Consider the following 19907-nt stretch of genomic DNA (forward strand, 5'->3'; position numbering starts at 1 on the left):
AGTGAATGCCTAGACAGTGTTTATAGAATATGGATATCAAATGAAAGCTGTTGATGAGTGATTTAGTACAGAGTAATATATTATCCAGAGGTGGACTGGGGCTGGGATTAGGACTAGGACTGGGACTGGGACTGGGATTGGGAGTGGGAATGGGACTGAGACTCGAAGTGGGACTGGGACTAGGACTGGAATAAAGTACGTACCACCCTCTAGGATAGGCAATAAGGCCCCAGCGGGTTAGGGGATCAGAATATACCCGCGGTAGGTATGCCTGTCGTAAGAGGCGACTAAAATACCAGATTCTAGGGGCTGTGTAGCGCAATATATAGCTTCTCCAAACCCTATTGTCAACCTCACCTATCCGCGGCGAATCCTGTTTCACTAACAGACGAGGCTCTGGCGACCCCAAGTTCCATGAGGAGCTCTGGGGGTAGGGAGGGAGGGAATGGCCTGAAGGTTTAATGTGGCCACATAAATCATTCCCGAGATGGTCGGGCTAGCACCTTAATGGTGCTATGGTACCGAAGCGTACCGGATTTGTATCCGGCAAAGGACCATCACATCGATAACACTCCCCAAAGCCTTCGGGGAGAAACCTTATCGCTACAACAACAACAACATAGGCAATAAGGGATGCAGAAGAATGAGAAGAAATTGAGAGAAGAGAAAAGAGAGAAGGAGATTGAGAAAGAGATAGAATGAGACGAAGATGGAGAGAGATGAAGCGAAAAAGACGGAGGGAGGAGTGAATAAAAGGATAAAAGACGAAATCAGATTATAACCATGCCCACTCTTGTGATATCGAATGAATTAAAATAGAAAAAATGTAAAGTGGTAAAAATTGGAGAGTGGATTGGTTTGATGACCTAAAATACAAATTCAGTAAAATTTTTCGAAAATGTGGGCCGCCATTTAATAAAAACAGAATTTAAAGTTTGAAAATGAACGTGGCCCCGCCTAAATTATAACGAACAATTCTGACGAATATTGTTTAAGGTCATTCGAAAGATCTGTTTTTCTCCCTGTAGAGCACCTGTTATAAACACCTGTAAAGAAAAATTTCCACTGACATAAAAAAAAATTACGCTCAAATTTTTTACTCTTTAGTTTTTTTAACTTAACCGTACTTAAGAAAGTGCAAAGCTCCATTTTCAAACTTTGAAACGTACACATAAATTGGTTTCTTGTGGCTCAACTCTCCTCAAAAATAATGGTTTAGTTCAATACACCTGAAAGGCTATGAAAGTTCGTCGGGTTTGAAAATGGTTTTGCAAAATCGTCGGAAACGCGCTTATATGTATTTACATATATACGACTATGTTACATATTATACGCAAGTTTTGTTTTTGTATTCACTTCTAGTTTGATTTAGTAACATGGCTTAATAGCTTCCAACCAAAGCTGAACGATATTCACAAACTTTTAGAGCTCGTATTGCAAGGCCTAGAAAGTTGGTCACAACCAGATTCTAGTATGCTGCAGGACCAATTTTGTCGGCATTTGGTGCATGTCTTCAACTATGATTTTCCACAACATTATGGGGAAGTATTGCAAATGGTTTTAGCACGGATATCAGAGCAAAAATTAATGCCCATTGTGATGATAGATCTTTTGAATTCGTTACTAGCACGATTTAATTGCAAATCCATGTCATTGGAAACCAAAATAGACGAAATTACCGAAATTTCAATTGAGTTTGCTCGTCGACAAAACTTATTTAACCTGAAAGGTGCGACAGATACTGTGCTTCTCTTAGTACGACATTTTCAAAAGGAGCGATTGAGCCATGGTCTACATGGCTTATATCCGAAACACAAAGATTACTGTCAACCGCTTGCCGCGTGGTTTTCCATCATGGGACATGTTGTAGTTATTGCAGCCATATGTACATTTCAAGATTTGCTTGCGGATCAGAGTAAGTGTAGTTCAAATTAAAACGAATATAAATAGACTTTAATTTTTTTTAGTAAGTGATATTGTTTTCGCTTCAATCATTGAGCTTTATTCGCCATGGTTGGTGCCTTACACTGATGAAACTCTTCAGCAATCTACAGCAAATTGGATACGTCAGCTCGTGGTTAAAGATAAAATATTATCACCATGGAGTGAGCAGCACGCACACAACAGCAAAATAATGATTAAAAGTTTGATAAACATTTTAAACTTCGTGCTGGAAAATTTACCTGGTACCTTTCTATGAGCCTTTATTTAACGCTATAAATTTGTTCGTTATAATGAATTTATTTCAGTTTCATTTGTTACGCTCACACACATCTTCGGTTGGTATGTACATCACTTTGCGATACCAAAAATTGATTTCCATATATATGCAAACATACATGAGGGCTTGGGTGAATTACCATGGGAGAGATTTAAACCGCAATCAGCTCAAATAGATATGTTTCATGAAAAATTACAAAGAGTATGATCTTACTGAATTACACAAACTTAGTTTACTAGCTATTACTTATAATTTAAAATGTTATGTCTTTCAGTTCTTACCTTCCACACATACTATGCTGGGACACATTTTTATACGCATCGATTGGAATGTCTGGTTTGCGGATAATTTTTCAACTATTCCAGCAAATATGCAGTCTCAAGTCATTTCGCGACTGTTTACAGTCTTTCTTAAGATTGCCTTTGAACCATTCATACATATAAATATACGAACTCCAAAAATGTTACAGAACGCCATTAAGTATCCCTGGTATATGGTGAACTATACAGAGTTAGAGAGTGTATTCAGATGGTTCGTAAGCTCTGTAGATTATCCCATTATATTACATATGCCAACAGAAACAAATGATACTGATAGAGCAGTTTTAGAGTAAGTAGATATACATATACACTAAGAATCCTGTTAATTAATGTTTTATTGTTTTACTTGACCACATAAATTTTAGCTTACTACGTCTAAGTTGTGCCATGATGCCGGAAGAAGTTGCTACTTGGAACGCGATTTTGCAGCCCATTTGCTATGCTACAGCAAAACGCATACTTTACACACGCAGTTACATGCGTTTGTTGTGTCTAACAGCTACAAAGAATCACAAATTGATGGATACCAAAGGCGGTGTAGATGCATTTAATATGGCTTTTAAAGAACTACTTAAAACAATTGATAAATCAATATGCGCAACTGGTAGCCACGGTAAAACCATTGATGAACAGAAACGTGAAGCACTAAATCTTCTGGTCGAAGTATTGCTGCCCATGCACAATCTAAGAGTGGAAACTTCCAAGTTAGTGCCTGATTTATCTTGAATAAAAAAAAGAAAAGTCGCATTTATTGTGTATCTTTTATTTATGTTTTTGTTTAGCCAACTGGTAGACGTAATTATCCAGTGGCAAGCAGAATGTGACGCGGGGAATGTTTTACTCTGCAGTACACTAAGCGCAATTAGTCATATGAAAATGTTTTTTGCTGGCGTCTATCCACTTTTGGAATCGACTATAGCCCACTATTTTCGTACGTCACAAGAATCAAAAGATTGGCATACACCTAGTTGGAAGAAACTGTGGGAGCTATTAAAAATGTCCGTTGAGAAAATGAATTTAATGCCAATAATGAGTGGTCCATATTTCTTAACTCTCCATTACTTTTTCATTTATAAAATCGATCAAAATGCAAACTTCGGTGATAAAATCACTTTTCTGCAAGATCTCTGCCAATTGGTAGAGGGCTTGAAAACTATGTAAGTATTTCGAGTTTCTAAGTATGTTTTCATAATTTTTTTACTTAATCTTCAAAATTGTTATTACATTTAAAGATCATACACTGAACCCCGTTTAGCATTAATTTGGGGTGCAATTATATGCCGCGGTTGTCAGATTCTTTGTGAGACGCAGAATGTCAAAAAAGTTCTTCTTATGTTTGCATCATACATGTGTTTAACATCCACGCAAGCTGAAGGTTGGGGTGACACTATACTTAGTGTTATTGGCTTAAAGACAGACACTGTGACAAATAAGTACTATATATTAAAATTTATAGTAATTCAAATTACAAATGGTTTATATTTTTTTTTCAGACTTAAAGCGCTGGCTCGTTGTTTTGCCTGCATTCTGTACTCACTGTTCCCAAATATAAGGTAATTTTGAATATTTATACTTAGTTATACTTATACGCAATGTATTACAACTTTGTAATTGTATAACGGCATTGAGAGATATAGAAATGATCAGTGCCAAATAGATTTTGATTAAGCCATTTCCTTATGTTCATAAACGCGATAACTTAAGCAAAAATTAAGACATTTTTACCAAATTTGGTAAACGGGCTTATGCCGACCCAGCATAGATTAGTATTGAAAACGAGCGTAATTTTTTCAATATCAAAAATTTCGAAGAATGGAAAAACTCGAAGAATGGTAAAATTGTGGAAAAGGGGCGAATTTAATAAAGGGAAATTTTACAGTTTTAAGTGCCGTAAACCAAATGGCGTCTATCATAATTTGCGCGAATATTTCTTACTGAAAATTCGGTTGGCGACCGCGAACACTTTTTTAAAAACTTACAAAAATTAATGCCTTGAATGAAATTCATACAGGGTTTGAAAATGCTCAACTATTTTTCAGTACTACGTAATTGGCTGAATTCAAATTGGCAAAACATTTCAGTGGCAGAAAATAGCAAAAAAAAAAAATTGGAATTTACTTCAGATGTAATTTGAATTGATACAAGCTGTCGTCGTCTGTAGAAAAAAACTTGCATATTTTGTTGTGCTTTGAAACAGAGGGTACTTCTTAAACAATTATTTTCAAATTAAAATTTGTTCAGCTTTTTAACAGCCCAAATAAAGTTATAATTCCTTATAGCGTTTTCTTTTCTGAAATAAATTGTTGACTACCCAACAAACATTTAGGTTAGAAAACGATTAGAAGACGAATCGAATTCTAATGTATGTATTTCTCTAAGGTAGAAGGTTATACGACGATTTGCGAAACTGTCGCGAATTATAGCATTCTCGACAAAAAGGGGACTTCGTTCTCGATATCGAGAAAAGGGTTAGAATTCTAATCGAATTCTAACGTCAAATTCTAATAAGTTTCTAATGAGAATTTTGAAGTGATGCGCAATTAAGTTCAATTATTTAAAATCAGCGAAATTTTCATTTTCATTATATCAAATACGTTTATTTGGTTATAATCTTATGTATTAAGGATGAACATATTTCAAAGGCTTTTTCTATTATAATAAATTAAAAACGTACTTAAAGATTGAGCTCAGCGTTGGTTTGAGGTACGGCTGAGGAAGCTCTTGAGGAAGTGCTCTTGGAACAGAATCACTGTACAACTTAGGGCAGAATTCAAAGGCAGAGTAACAGCAAAGTAAATTATGTATTTGCATTCATACCATTTTTAAAATGTTTATTTTTATTTAGTCATTTTAGAAATTAACAAATTTATGTGAAATATTTCAAAAAAAATTTTCAAAAAACTAAAGTAGCATCCACAAACCTAACCTACATATATACATACTCTTTCTTATAATTAATAAAAAAAAACTGAAATATTCTTTGAGAAAAAAACAATTGTTTTTGTTTTCGAACCTTGAATGATTTGAGAAAAAAAAGTCAAAAGAATAAAAGAACATACTAAAATACGAAGTCCATATTATGCACATATTTTTCTTATGACTATATCTTTACTAATTTGGTGACTTTTTATGTATTCCCAGCACTTCCAATATTTTCCTTATTTTTATGATGTTTAATTGTATTGTACATTCGTTTTGCTAATCGACCCTTTTGCGTTTAGAATGCTTGTCGTATAGTTTGTTTATATATGCGAATGCATAGAAATTTCTTCATTACAAGTCAGCATACAATCTAAGTGAATGTAATACATTACTTGTAAGGGTTTCGTAATGCATAACGTGGAAGGATCGCAGACTCACTTCGCCGCTGGGTATTCATTCATATTAACAGTATATATGGAACTTAAGAGCGAATTGAGAGTTTCACAGAGTTGCATTGCCACACCGCCATTTTATAAAGGGTAAAAGTGTAACGCTTTTGCGTTGCGAGCAGGCAACAATTTTCACAAAAGAACGAAATACCCCGTAAAGGCGTTGCCTGTTTTTTTAGAATAGAACAACAACCCTTGCGCGGCGTACAAAAAGCGTAACACTTTAGCCAGAAAAGAAAACGCTACTACTAAAAACAGCAAAAGTAAATTTTTTTAATTTATTTAATAATTTCGGAAAAATTTAAACAACGTGACATCAGGACGGACAAGGCGACAGCTGTTTCGATTATACCTTGTAAATCTCTTCAAAGCCGTTTCTCCCGGGAGTGGGATTCGAACCCGCACTCCTACGATAGTTGAAATGGTTACAAACGCATTCAGCTACGTCATGCCTTAGTTGTTGTAAAGTTTTTCCCAATTGCCTTCTTTTGCATATATTAATCTTCTACGCATCACATACTTCGTATTTAATTATGTGTTGAAGTTATGCATGTTTGTAAGGCGGTTTGAGAGAAACTTGGTATTGTTGCTGTTTTTGTTCTATTTATAGAACTACAACGAATTAACTAAATGTTGTCTGTTTGTATGAGTTAATCGGGGATTGCCCGTATTGCTTTTTTAAAGCTGCAGACATTGGTGCTTTATCGGTAACCGTATCGGTAACCTTATAACAGCTGATTCGACCAACATTATGGGAATCAATGCAATCGATTATTGGTGCCGCTAAGGTCGTAACCGTATCGTAGCCAACCAATTGGTTTTTGGTTTACCGTCGTAACGATAATGTATACGACTACAGCGATACGACATACGGCACCAATGACTCACGCTTAAATATATGAAAATATTTATTTCAAGCAATTTTTAATTTTGTAATTTATTTAATAATTTGGGAAAAATTTAAACAACGTGACATCAGGACGGACAAGGCGACAGCTGTTTCGATTATACCTTGTAAATCTCTTCAAAGCCTTTTCTCCTTTTTTTATTGTTTTTCGGCAGCTATTTCTGATTTTCATAGGGATATACAAACAATTGTGCAATGTTTTGATAGTCGGACGCAATGACCTCCATCGGTATGTTGTTTTAATGTTGTATTAGCCTCCGAGACACTCATGACAGTACAAAATGCGACCATGTCCTCAAAGATTCTGAGCGTGATTAACCATTCTAGACCAACCGGCATCGTATATAAACGTGGGATACCTACATATAGATGTTTAAAGGGCTATGACTTGAAGGAATGCGATTGTAATTTAAAACCACATTTCCGGGAAAACAAGCAAAAGCTCACTTCAAAAAAAAATTTTTTTTTACTTTGCTTATTTCCTGCTGCTGAAATTTTTCAAATATAAGTGTGAGATGTAATGTTCATGCTGACAAAAGATTCATTGCTGATAAAGCCAAAAATTTATAAATTTTACTATTTTTCAGCATGGCTCAATTATACGCTTGGCTCATCTCATCAGCTGATTTTATTTATTTCATTGCATGATCGATGGGATTGTCAAAAGGAGATGGCAAACTCAAAATGAAACCAACACATTGGCAACATTAAAACTGCTAAGTTTTATGTTTCCATTCCATACCATTCGCACCAACACCAATACACAGATTTTGACAATTTGAACAGGCATATTTTGGTATTGTACAGATGAGCCAACCATATAGTTGAACCATGATTTTTCAGTAAGCAATTCAAACCTTGAATTCAGATACGTAGTAAATATTTTTTGGAGTAGGCGTGGCACCGCCCACTTTTCAACAGGCAAATTCTTTTGTTTTTATTCGGAGGCGATTACTCGTTGTTGTTCTTGTAGCAGTGCTTCGCCCCATCCAATAGGTGCGACCGATCACAAATTGTCATCAATATCCTCTAACAGGAGTCCAAGGAAACTTGCAGATTGAGATGGGTGCTAGAGGCGTTGGTTCCACATTGCAATTAAAGAGATGGTTGGTGTCGTGTGGGGACCATTGCAAGCAGGACACACATTTTGTATGTCGGGGTTGGTTCTGGATAGGTAAAAGTTTAACCTGTGACGGTATCCAGATCAAAGTTGAGCTAGATTGAGGCCCGTCTCCCTAGGGAGATTGCGTTCGTCTTATGAAAGTTCTAGGTATTTTTCTCTAAGAGCTAGGTTCGCCGGGCAATTCCTGGCATAGAGGTCCGACGCTTTTTTATGGATATCACTGAGAACCTGTTTGTGTTTTTTTTCTTCATACGACTATGTTCCCAGGAGCCGTACTGCCTCATAATGCTTGCGGAGATGACTTCTTAAGCCTTTGGGAGGTGTGGCCTTTTCAATCAGATGTCTGTTGGGATGCCCAGGTTTCTGGGTATCGACAGAAACTCTTTGTTCGGCATTTCATTTCTCTCCCTACTGGGAAGTACTCTCGCCTCACTGTGTAGGTGGTGTTCTGTGGACATAAGAAGGCAACCTGTAGCGGTTCTGAGAGCGGTGTTTGGCAGGCCTGTATTTTCTTCCAGTGAGAACCTTTAGGCTATGCGACCATATCGAGGACCTTGGGTAAGACGCGTCGACATTTTGTGTCATACAATCATTTGATACTCGATCTTTTTCGATATCGAATTGCGGAAAGCCACCAGAGTGTTGCCATTTATTCGATTTCTGGCTAGGTTTAACCGATTTGAATACTATTTTTTATTAATTCTTCAAAGTCGAATCGGCGCGCCATATGGAAACTAACAGTTTCAAAATTTCCTACGAAAACTAACACTTTCGGAATATGAGTGACGAAAACCGGCAGCTTCGAATTTTGAGAAAACGTTGAACGGATAACTCCATTGTCTCAATCTAATATTCAGGGCTGTCATGGAATCCTAGTCGGTTTTGCGTTTTGTCGGAATTACAAACCAATATTGATTTAAATTGGTGTCATAAAACCGTATTGGTTTTGCTCTTCGAATGTAAATAAAAGCGATGTTCGAATCAGCTGTCTTGCAGTGTTATCGATGCATCGGCAATTTTGATGTTAATGTTTTTGGCAAAATTTTATAAAATAATTGTTTTGTGCATCTAAACAGAAATAAAAAAATTTATTGACATCAAAATGGCATCAGAAGTTGTAGCATTTGTGTTATTGGAAGAAGAAAGAGAAGGTCAAAAGGAAAATTTTGAGAGATCGCAGCAATCCATTTGATTTGCCAGAGATAGCGAATTAAAAATATTTCTTAATGTGGGTTTCTAAATATTTATAGTGTATTTGCAGTTTCATTGCATACTATCGCATAAACAAAGAACCACAAACTGCAAATCATTTTTCGATCACTCTTTGGAATCAATTTTGAAGTCCTTTGATGATTAAATTTTAATATTTCATAAAAATCAACAAAAATAATATTCAGATATGCTAACCTTTCGAAATAATTTCGAATATAGTTTTTCAATCACGTTTTGGAATCATATTTGAATCAAATGTATTTGCTTTAGGTGATCAAAAATGTATAATCATTTTTAATTTAGCTTTTTGAATCTCTTATGAATATATTTGTTGACTGAATAATGAATTTTATACTTGTTTATATTTTACTTTTCATTAAAAATCTTGTTTTTTTTACATACACATATTTTTTCAATCATGAAGAAAAAATATATACAAATTTTATTATTCTTACAAAAGATATTCTTCAAGATGTAAATAATGTAAATGTGACCGAAGATTTCACCAACCATTTCTCCACCTTCGGCTTCCCAGAAAATATATAATGGTTGGACAATACAAAGATTGTGAGCTATCTGAACCCCAGGTAAGTGAAACTATCTTGACATACCTGGGTACGGCTTCAACATCCCGTGTCGTATCCGTATTTTAAGATGTAGACGATAATAGCTTATGTTGGATGTTGTAGTCGCAGATGTATATCAGTCAAGTTTGTTTGCGAGTTAGTGGTTCGTATAGCTCACTTCCGCATGCTTTATTCCTCTGGTGAAATAAGATTATTATGTAGTATCTTATTTTGAATGAGATATGAAGAATAAATGCATTATAATCGCTTTCAAAAATGACTCAAAAATCTCAACCAGAACGATTGAAATATGTTCACGAATATGATCAGAAAATGACTGTGAAAAGTAGTCAAATATTACTCTAAAACAATTAAAGCTCGATTTTGATGATATCAAATATGAATAAAAAGCGTTTCGAAATAGGAATCATAAATGATTATTCAAGAATAATCACATTTAAGGTGCATTTTTCTTTCGACGATACCTTAATTTTCGAACAGAAAATGCTTTTAAATTTGAACGTTTTTAATCATCTTGGGGTATGATATTTAAATATTTTTTGATCAAAATTTTCAAAAAATGCTGGCTGGGGCATGATACAAAAACTGGAGGTAGTTCCATTTCGTGTGGCGTTAGCCACTTGACTTTTGCGGGGACAATGACAATTTCACCAAAAACAAGCTACCAAATTGAAAAATGTTGCGAATTTTTCTAATTTTGATGGATTTCATATTAACGAATACGACTAAATTACTTTCATAGTTATTTTAAATAAAAAAGAAAAAAATGAGCCTCATGCCTTCGAAATATTTTAATACGAAATATCAGCCTCCTAGGAAAGGTTTTTAATAAGTTTTTCGAGCTCCCGAAAATTGTTTTGGTGGAAGAAACTTGGATCGAAGTATGCAAAGCAAGGAAATACAGCCTTCTTAAGTGTGCGTACGTTTGCTCAGAACAATGTGGCAAAACATACACGTTTGTCAATTGCTTGCTCAAAGGAGGTCCTTATAAACCGACACCGCAATTTCTTGACAAATTGGCTACAAGTCCACATTTTTTATTTTGTTTGCGCTCACAGATTAACGTCTGCGAATTTACATTCCTCGTATTCAACTCAACTCAACTGTTCAAACGATGGCCGCTCTTCGATTTTGGTCTATCAGACGCTTCGTTATATTTTCGACAGGTTGCCGCTTAACCCTTGGATGAACTATTCTATAGGTTGCCAGCTGTACATTTAATTGCTAGCTATACTTAAACCTAACTCTTAACCTAAATCCCTTCCTACATAGATGTGAGTCATTAACCAACGTATCTCCAACCGACGTCATTATCCACTATTTTTCAATAAACTTGCATGTTTTACTGTATTCTCAATCGATATATATGCACATAAATCGTGCTAAAGCATATTATTATTGTCTCAGATGGTCATTTCGTTTTCATCCTAAGGAAATTTCCATCTAGAAAACCCACAATTTCGCCCTAAACAGGAACGGTATGGCAACGCTTCTGGCAAAACAACAAACATTATGAAACTTCAAAAATCCCCAAATACGTAAAAAAATGTTTAGTGGAACTACCTACTAGCTGGGGAGGCTTTCCTTCCATTGAAGGACGCTTAACTCACTCGAAAGTTCTGCCAGTGCTGCAACTAGCAGCTACGTTACGATTTTTAGCTGAAGGATCCTATCAAAGATCAGTTGGCAAGGATTCTGCATGAGTGTAGGTAGAAGCACGGTGTCAGCGATTTTAGATTATGTGCTTCGTGAAGCCCTTCTCAATATATTGATGTTTCTCCATAAATTCATTCAAAATATTGTTTTGCATTGAATTTTTACGCTTTCCCCTATTAAGAATCAAAATATATGTAAATTTACATTGTAAAATAAACCTTTCTTTACTTACATTTTTATAAAATATTCAACTGCAAGAGAAAAAAAAAACTATGAAAAAACAAGTAAGGAAGGCTAAGTTCGGGTGTAACCGAACATTACATACTCAGTTGAGAGCTGTGGAGGCAAAGTAAGGGAAATCACCATGTTGTAAAAGGAACCTAGGGTAACCCTGGAATGTGTTTGTATGACATGTGTATCAAATGGAAGATATTAAAGAGTATTTTAAGAGAAAGTGGGCCATAGATCTATAGATGGACGCCATTTGGGGATATCGCCATAAAGGTGGACCAGGCCTGACTCGAGAATTTGTTTGTACGATATGGGTATCAAATGAAATGTGTTAATGATAATTTTAAAAGGGAGTGGGCCTAAGTTCTATAGGTGGACGTCTTTTCGAGATATCGCAATAAAGGTGGACCAGGGGTGACTCTATAATTTATTTTGTACGATATGGGTATCAAACAAAAGGTATTAATGAGTATTTTAAAAGAGCGTGGGCCTAAGTTCTATAGATGGACGCCTTTTCGAGATATCGCCATAAAGATGGACCAGGGGTGACTCTAGAATTTGTTTGTACGATATGAGTATCAAATGAAAGGTGTTAATGAGTATTTTAAGAGGGCGTGGGCCTTAGTTCTATATGTGAACGCCTTTTCGAGATATCGCCATAAACGTGGACCAGGGGTGACTCTAGAATTTGTTTGTACTATATGGGTATCAAATGAAAGGTGTTAATGAGTATTTTAAAAGGGAGTGGGCCTTAGTTCTATAGGTTGACGCCTTTTCGGAATATCGTTATAAAAGTGGACCTGGGTTGACTCTAGAATGCGTTTGTACAATATGGGTGTCAAACGAAAAGTGTAATAAGTGTTTTAAAAGGGAGTGGGCCTTTGTTCTATGGGTGGACGCCTTTTCGGGATATCGCCATAAACGTGGACCAGGGGTGACTCTAGAATGCGTTTGTACAATATGGGTATCAAATGAAAGGTGCTAATGAGTATTTTAAAAGGGTGTGGGCCTTAGTTCTATAGGTGGACGCCTTTTCGAGATATCGCCATAAAGGTGCACCAGGGGTAACTCTAGAATTTGTTTGTACGATATGGGTATCAAATGAAAGGTGTTAATGAGTATTTTAAAAGGGAGTGGGCCTTAGTTCTATAGGTGGATGCCTTTTCGAGATATCGCCATAAAGGTGGGCCAGGGGTGACTCTAGAACTTTTGTGTACGATATGGGTATCAAATGAAAGGTGATAATGAGTATTTTAAAAGGGTGTGGGCCTTAGTTCTATAGGTGGACGCCTTTTCGGGATATCTCCATAAAGGTAGACCAGGGGTGACTCTAGAATTTGTTTGTACGATATGGGTATCAAATGAAAGGTGTTAATGAATGTAATACCACGTACAGTATTCCTTCCAAGATTCCAAGGGCTTTTGATTTCGCCCTGCAAAACTTTTTCATTTTCTTCTACTTAATATGGTAGGGGTCACACCCATTTTACCAAGTTTTTTTCTAAAGTTATATTTTGCGTCAATAGACCAATACAATTACCATGTTTCATCCATTTTTTTCGTATTTGGTATATAATTATGGCATTTTTTTCATTTTTCGTAATTTTCGATATCGAAAAAGTAGGCGTGGTCATAGTCGGATTTCGGCCATTTTTTACACCAATACAAAGTGAGTTCAGATAAGTACGTGAACTGAGTTTAGTAAAGATATATCGATTTTTGCTCAAGTTATCGTGTTAACGGCCGAGCGGAAGGACAGACGGTCGACTGTGTATAAAAACTGGGCGTGGCTTCAACCGATTTCGCCCTTTTTCACAGAAAACAGTTATCGTCCTAGAAGCTAAGCCTCTACCAAATTTCACAAGGATTGGTTAATTTTTGTTCGACTTATGGCATTACAAGCATCCTAGACAAATTAAATGAAAAAGGGCGGAGCCACGCCCATTTTGAAAATTTCTTTTATTTTTGTATTTTGTTGCACTATATCATTACTGGAGTTGAAGGTTGGCATAATTTACTTATATGCTGTAAAGATATTAACTTTTCTTTTAAAATTTGAATTTAAAAAAACAATTTTTTAAAAAGTGGGCGTGGTCGTTCTCCGATTTTGCTAATTTTTATTAAGCAGACATAAAGTAATAAGAGTAACGTTCCTGCCAAATTTCATCATGATATCTTCAACGACTGCCAAATTACAGCTTGCAAAACTTCTAAATTACCTTCATTTAAAAGTGGGCGGTGCCACGCCCATTGTCCAAAATTTTACTATTTTTCTATTCTGCGTCATAAGCTCAACTCACCTACCAAGTTTCATCGCTTAATGCGTATTTGGTAATGAATTATCGCACTTTTTCGATTTTTCGAAATTTTCGATATCGAAAAAGTGGGCGTGGTTATTGTCCGATATCGTTCATTTTAAATAGCGATCTGAGATGATTGCCCAGGAACCTACGTACCAAATTTCATCAAGATACCTCAAAATTTACTCAAGTTATCGTGTTAATGGACAGACGGACGGACGGACATGGCTCAATCGAATTTTTTTTCGATACTGATGATTTTGATATATGGAAGTCTATATCTATCTCGATTCCTTTATACCTGTACAACCAACCGTTATGCAATCAAAGTTAATATACTCTGTGAGCTCTGCTCAACTGAGTATAATTAAATCCAACGGCATTTAATTGATTGGTTTGTTTCCGATAGCAAAATCGATATTATCGGATTCTGTGACACCTAAACCCGACACTAATTCCAATTCGAACATTAAAGCGATAACATTGGATTTCATGACACCAAAGTAATTTTTTTGTCGTTGCATTTGGCTTAATATTATTTTTAGTATTAAAGTGGATTAACTAGAAATAAAAAATGCAAAGCAAAAATACAGTAATTCCTTCAAAATAACAGTGTAACGAATTTAGAGAAATTCCGCTTATTTGAAACCTTCTGCAAACGTTCGAATCGCTTAATTGTCTAATAAATAACTCCAATATTCAGTAATGCAAAATGGTCTTTATTAGACTACTTAGAGAGTACTTAACAATAACACATAGTTCACAACTAATTGCGTGTTTAAATCAAACTGTTTACTGATTACTCAGCTTGGGCTGCTTTTATACTCTCCGTCGCTTCGTTCGCATATTTCTACTAAAGTCTAGACGTTTCGCCTTCTTCTGTATCTCCTGCTTGGTAATTGAGCTACATATGCGTGTGCATGTGTGAGAACCAACTTCGGCTGATGACTACATGTGTTTGTGAGTATCTCTTCGTTGCCTTGTATGTATGTGTATAAATGATGATTGATTTGTTTACGTATATACGAGTGGCTGCTTAGTATCAGCTTAGTGATGCTAATATTCGTCACAATAGTAATATTTTTTTAAACAATATATTAACTCAATAATTGAAGTTTGCCCTTCTACTTTCAAATTTGTGTAACTCTTTCAGTGCCCTAGATATGGAAAATTCAACTAACTAAAAGGACAAAACCTTTAATTGCATTTTCCCAAAAAAATATAATTTAGCGTGTTTACAATAAAACACTCGATTTGTAAATTTAATCAAGAGTTTTATTCGGCCGATTTTCTTTTCCATAAATTTAGTCGAGAAATTTTATTTAGCCGAATTTTGTTTGCCGATTTTTTGCCAATCTAGCCGATTTTCCAAAAAAAAAATTGCAACACTATCCATACCCCTCGCACGTTAATAAAATAACGTTAACTTAATACGATCACTATGAGAATATTCCTGCCGAAACCTAGGTAAATCCGTGTACTTATTACTAGCAGACCCGGCAGACGTTGCTCTACCCTAGCATTGGTCTATCTGCATAACTTTTAAGCAGTTTTTACCTCTTACTCTCCCTTCCGTTCTCTCTCCCTTTTCGTTATCTTTTTATTCAATCCTCTCTCGGCCTTTCTCTTTTTCTGCGTCTCTTTCTCCATATCTGTCTTTTCCCTCGCTTCTTTTCCGCTCCGTCTATCCATATCTCTATCTTCGTCTAACTCTTTCTCCTTCCCTCTTTTCTCTTCTCTATAGTTCTTCTCCATCCTTTTTCCCAGTTCCAGTCCCAGTCCCTTATGTATTACTAACAGACCCAGCAGACGTTGCTCTACCCTAGCATTGGTCTATCTGCATAACTTTAAAGCAGTTCTTACCTCTTACTCTCTCTTCCCTTCTCTCCCCTTTTCGTCATCTTTTTATTCAATCTTCCCTCTGCCTTTCTCTTTTTCTGCTTCTCTTTCTCCCTATCCGCCTTTTCTCTCACTTCTTTTCCGCTCCGCCTATCCATATCTCTATCTTCGTCTGACTTTATCCTTCCCTCTTTTCTCTTCTCTATAGTTCTTCTCCATCCTTTTTTCCCAGTCCCAGTCCCAGTTCCAGCCCCAATCCCAGTCCCGGTCTAAGTGCCAGTGGCACGAAATTTATATACATATATTAAGGTTACAACGGGGAAACAATTATTTTGGTACTTTAAAAAGCGTTTTCGTCCGTTTTTTGGTACAAAGGAAAATATGTGAGTGTTGGAAATTTTTAAATTTATATCACATCTTAGCATATACGAAATGGAGAAATGTTGCATCCCCCAGCGGGTTAGGGGGTCAGAATATACCCGCGGTAGGTATGCCTGTCGTAAGAGGCGAATAAAATACCAGATTCAACGGGTTGTGTAGCGCAACCCTTTCAGGTTGTCAGCGCAATATATAGTTTCTCCAAACCCAATTGCCAACCTCACGTATCCGTGGCGATTCCTGTTTCATTAACAGCCGAGGCTCTGGCTACCCCTAACTCGTCATGGATCTAGGGGGTGGAAGGGCGTTATGGCCATGTGGTCATAACAAATCGTTCCCGAGATGGTCGAACTTGGTACCGGAACGTACCGGATTTGCATCCGGCAAAGGACCATCAACATCGATAACATTCCCCGCCAAGGCCTTCGGGTAGTGTTCTTATCGCTACAACAGCTACAAGAACAGAAATGTTGGATTTACGAAAGGGGTGTAACAGCAGGTATAAAAACAGTCAAAGCAGCAGGAATAATAACAGACAAATTAGTTGCATTAGCTAAAATATTAAAGAATTGAGGGTTTTAAAAAAAAAAATTGTTTCGCTATAAATGAACAAGGTCCGATTGAATAACTAAATAAAGGAAGGAAAAAATTTTTAAAATCGGTCAAACCCAATGCGAATCTATACCAGGTGGTGGCAAAGCGAATTCAACCAATACGCCGTGCAGAAGAATGTCAAATCAAAAGAAAATTTTCATTGACTTCGATAACTGACATAGTAGCCGTGTTTTTTTACACATTATACGTCTACGCTTGCCCTTAAAAAAAACGTTTAGCCTCACATAGATAATGCTTAGGAGACCCATCTAGCGGCAACTAGCTACAGAACATGTTGTACCGAAAAGCGGAGACACTCTGTGTATAACCTATAGCCTATAGCTGAATCGGTTACGGTAAATAGTGGGCAACCACCATTTGTAGAGTCGGTACATATACACATATTTCAGTTGCATTTGAGTATAATGCGTATTGAAATTTATGAGTACTAATTTTATGCGCAGCGGTTTCAGAAGAGTAGATAAAGTTTAACGCTTAGCAGTCCATATAAAGTTTAAGCGTAAACGTATATAGATGAAAAAAAAAACACAGCTATTGTTTTACAAGGCGTTGCATGGAAAATAGTCAAGAATAATCAGTCAGCTATTGGGACAACAACACCTGGTACTGACTTCGCCTTGAGTCAAACCGAACCCTGAATCAGATCGAGAATAACAGAGAAAAAGTATTAAAATCGGTATAGCTTTGTCAGCTTTGAACGTACTAACACATACAAATTCATTTTTATATACATATATATATTATACTAGCAGACCCGGCAGACATTGTTCTGCCCTAAATTTTGTCTATCTGCGTACATTTTAATAAGCTTTTTCCGTCTAAATCTGCCCTCCCCCTCTTCACTTTTTCTTAATCCTTTTATTCACTCCTCCCTCCGCCTTTCTCACTTCATTTATCTCTATCTTCGTCTCACTCTATCTCTTTCCCAATATCCTTCTCCTTCCCTCTTTTCTCTTCTCTCAAGTTCTTCTCATTCTTCTTCATCCCTTATTGCCAGTCCCAGAGGGTGGTATCTATTTTGTTCCAGTCCCATTCCGAGTCTCAGTCCCAGTCCTAGTCCTAATCCCAGTCCCAGTCCGCCTCTGGTCTGGGCAAATTTATATACCAAATTTCAGGCAAATCGAATAGTACGTATGTAAATAGGTATGTGGATATTATTAATTCATGTCTCTATTTCGGCTTCGCATGCATATTAATCATTATTGCCAGGTTTATGCGACTAAATCGAATATCACAATGAAAATTACTTTGAAGCTCTCAGGAACAGCTTTCATTTGATATCCATATTACACTAACATTCTAGGGGTATCCGGGTCCACGTTTTGGCCTATATCTGGAAACCATAGTCACCAATAGGTATGAAAACTACCATGTACTAAAGCACACATCAACAGCTTTCATTTGTTATCCATATTGTATAAACACATTCTAGGGGTACCCGGGTCCACGTTTTGGCCTATATCTCGAGACCCTAGCCACCCAGGGGTATGCAAATTACCCTCTAATAAAGCACTCATCAACAGCTTTCATTTGTTATCCATATTGTGTAAACACTGTCTAGGGGTACCCGGATCCACGTTTTGGCCTATATCTCGAGACCCTAGTCACCGAGGGGTACGAAATGTACAAGTGTACAAATATTAACATATACATGCAAAAATACCAAAAAATAAAACTTTTGTTTAAGAAGTTTAAGGAAATGTTCAATATCTTACGAAAGAGTATTTTTCAAGAGATGTTTGCATTCTTAACCATTTATGTTGCATTAACTTGGCAACAACGCATAAATATGTACATTCTTCCAAGCTTGATTCTAAACCTATTAAATTAAGTGTTTACAAATTTAATTTTAAGTAAAATATCAGTGCCTGATGCATATTTTGACAAAATTCTTGAACAGTATTTTTGGCCGAAACATTCGGTGGTACATTTGTTCAAAAAAAGGCAAATATAAGAGTTCCAAAAAACTTACCGGACTCGGCAAGAATACCATAGACGTAAATATCGAATTGTCCTATATATCTATTCATTATCAGAATGTTCGTGGCTTACGATCCAAATTGAGTTCGTTATTTCTAAACAGTTTTTCGTTCACAGCGCAAGTGATAGCCTTTGCTGAGACCTGGCTTAAGGAAGATAATTATAACTCAGAGATCTTCTCGTGAACTATGTCGTGTATAGGCGCGATCGTGTATCTAGAGCCAGTGGTGTCCTTATAGCCGCAGACTCTAGCCTACCGTCAGAATTACTGTCGTTGGACTATGACTCTGATATTGAGTTTATAGCAGTAAAGATATCATTACGTAGTGCTAGTCTATTTATTTGCTGCTGCTATATTCCGCCACGTTCGGATATGCATGTTTATACTCAACATAGCTTATCTATACGTAGTGTTTACTCTCAGTTGCGAGATAGGGACCTCCTGGTGGTGCTTGGTGACTTCAATTTGCCTACAGTAAGTTGGATTGGCAACAGTGAATTAAACTTTTTGACGTCCACCACTCAGCATGATTTTTGTAAGAGTCTGCTTGATATACATTTACTACTACAATTAAACAATATATTAAATTGCAAAAATAAAATGCTGGATTTGGTATTTGCGGATGATTCTGTCTTAACTGGGAATCAAATGAACATCTTCCACCTTATAGAAATATACTTCTTCTCATAAGTTTGCCAACTTTAGAGAATAGAAGAACATTACTCGGGGTAATGTTCCTTCATAAACTGATTATCGGTGAGATAGACTCCACTGACCTTGTAAGCAGACTGAATTTTTCCGTTCCTGCGAGAACTACAAGACACTATGTACTCTTTCATTTACCCATTCTACGGCGTAATTTTGCCAAATATAGCCCTCTTCGCAATTGGTGCTCGCGCTATAACGAACTGTACAACTGCATTAGTTTTGAGTATTCGATTGCTGCTATCGGTAAGGAAATACTCTCACGTCTGGCATGATATTTTTAAAGATTTTTAAATAAGATGTCAATTTTATTTCAATATAAATTTTAACTAATCTTTATTTTTGATTTGATTTATGTATTAATTAAAATTTAACTTAATTAATTTGATTGTTTATTATTTAAGTTTTTACTTTAAATTTTGTTTTTTACGCTTATGTTCCTTGTTATATGTATTGTATCT

General features: G+C 36.2%; 1 protein-coding gene across 8 annotated transcripts in view; it reads left to right on the top strand.

Annotated features, from left to right (window-relative positions):
- The window catches only part of Epg5 (ectopic P-granules autophagy protein 5), a 51877-nt gene that overhangs the window by 25150 nt on the left and 6820 nt on the right, over positions 1 to 19907 (top strand). For 7 of the 8 annotated variants that reach the window (XM_067763493.1, XM_067763499.1, XM_067763498.1 and 4 more), the window contains 8 exons: positions 1363 to 1915; positions 1968 to 2186; positions 2250 to 2422; positions 2496 to 2830; positions 2907 to 3245; positions 3324 to 3698; positions 3774 to 3974; positions 4035 to 4094. In XM_067763493.1, coding sequence (XP_067619594.1) covers positions 1363 to 1915; positions 1968 to 2186; positions 2250 to 2422; positions 2496 to 2830; positions 2907 to 3245; positions 3324 to 3698; positions 3774 to 3974; positions 4035 to 4094 — 2255 coding nt within the window. Of the gene's footprint in view, positions 1 to 1362; positions 1916 to 1967; positions 2187 to 2249; positions 2423 to 2495; positions 2831 to 2906; positions 3246 to 3323; positions 3699 to 3773; positions 3975 to 4034; positions 4095 to 5221; positions 5350 to 19907 lie in introns of those variants that run through there. The other variant, XM_067763500.1, reaches the window with a different exon arrangement.

This window comes from Eurosta solidaginis, chromosome 1 (assembly GCF_040869045.1).
Source record: "Eurosta solidaginis isolate ZX-2024a chromosome 1, ASM4086904v1, whole genome shotgun sequence".
NCBI classification, from domain to species: Eukaryota; Metazoa; Arthropoda; class Insecta; order Diptera; family Tephritidae; genus Eurosta; species Eurosta solidaginis.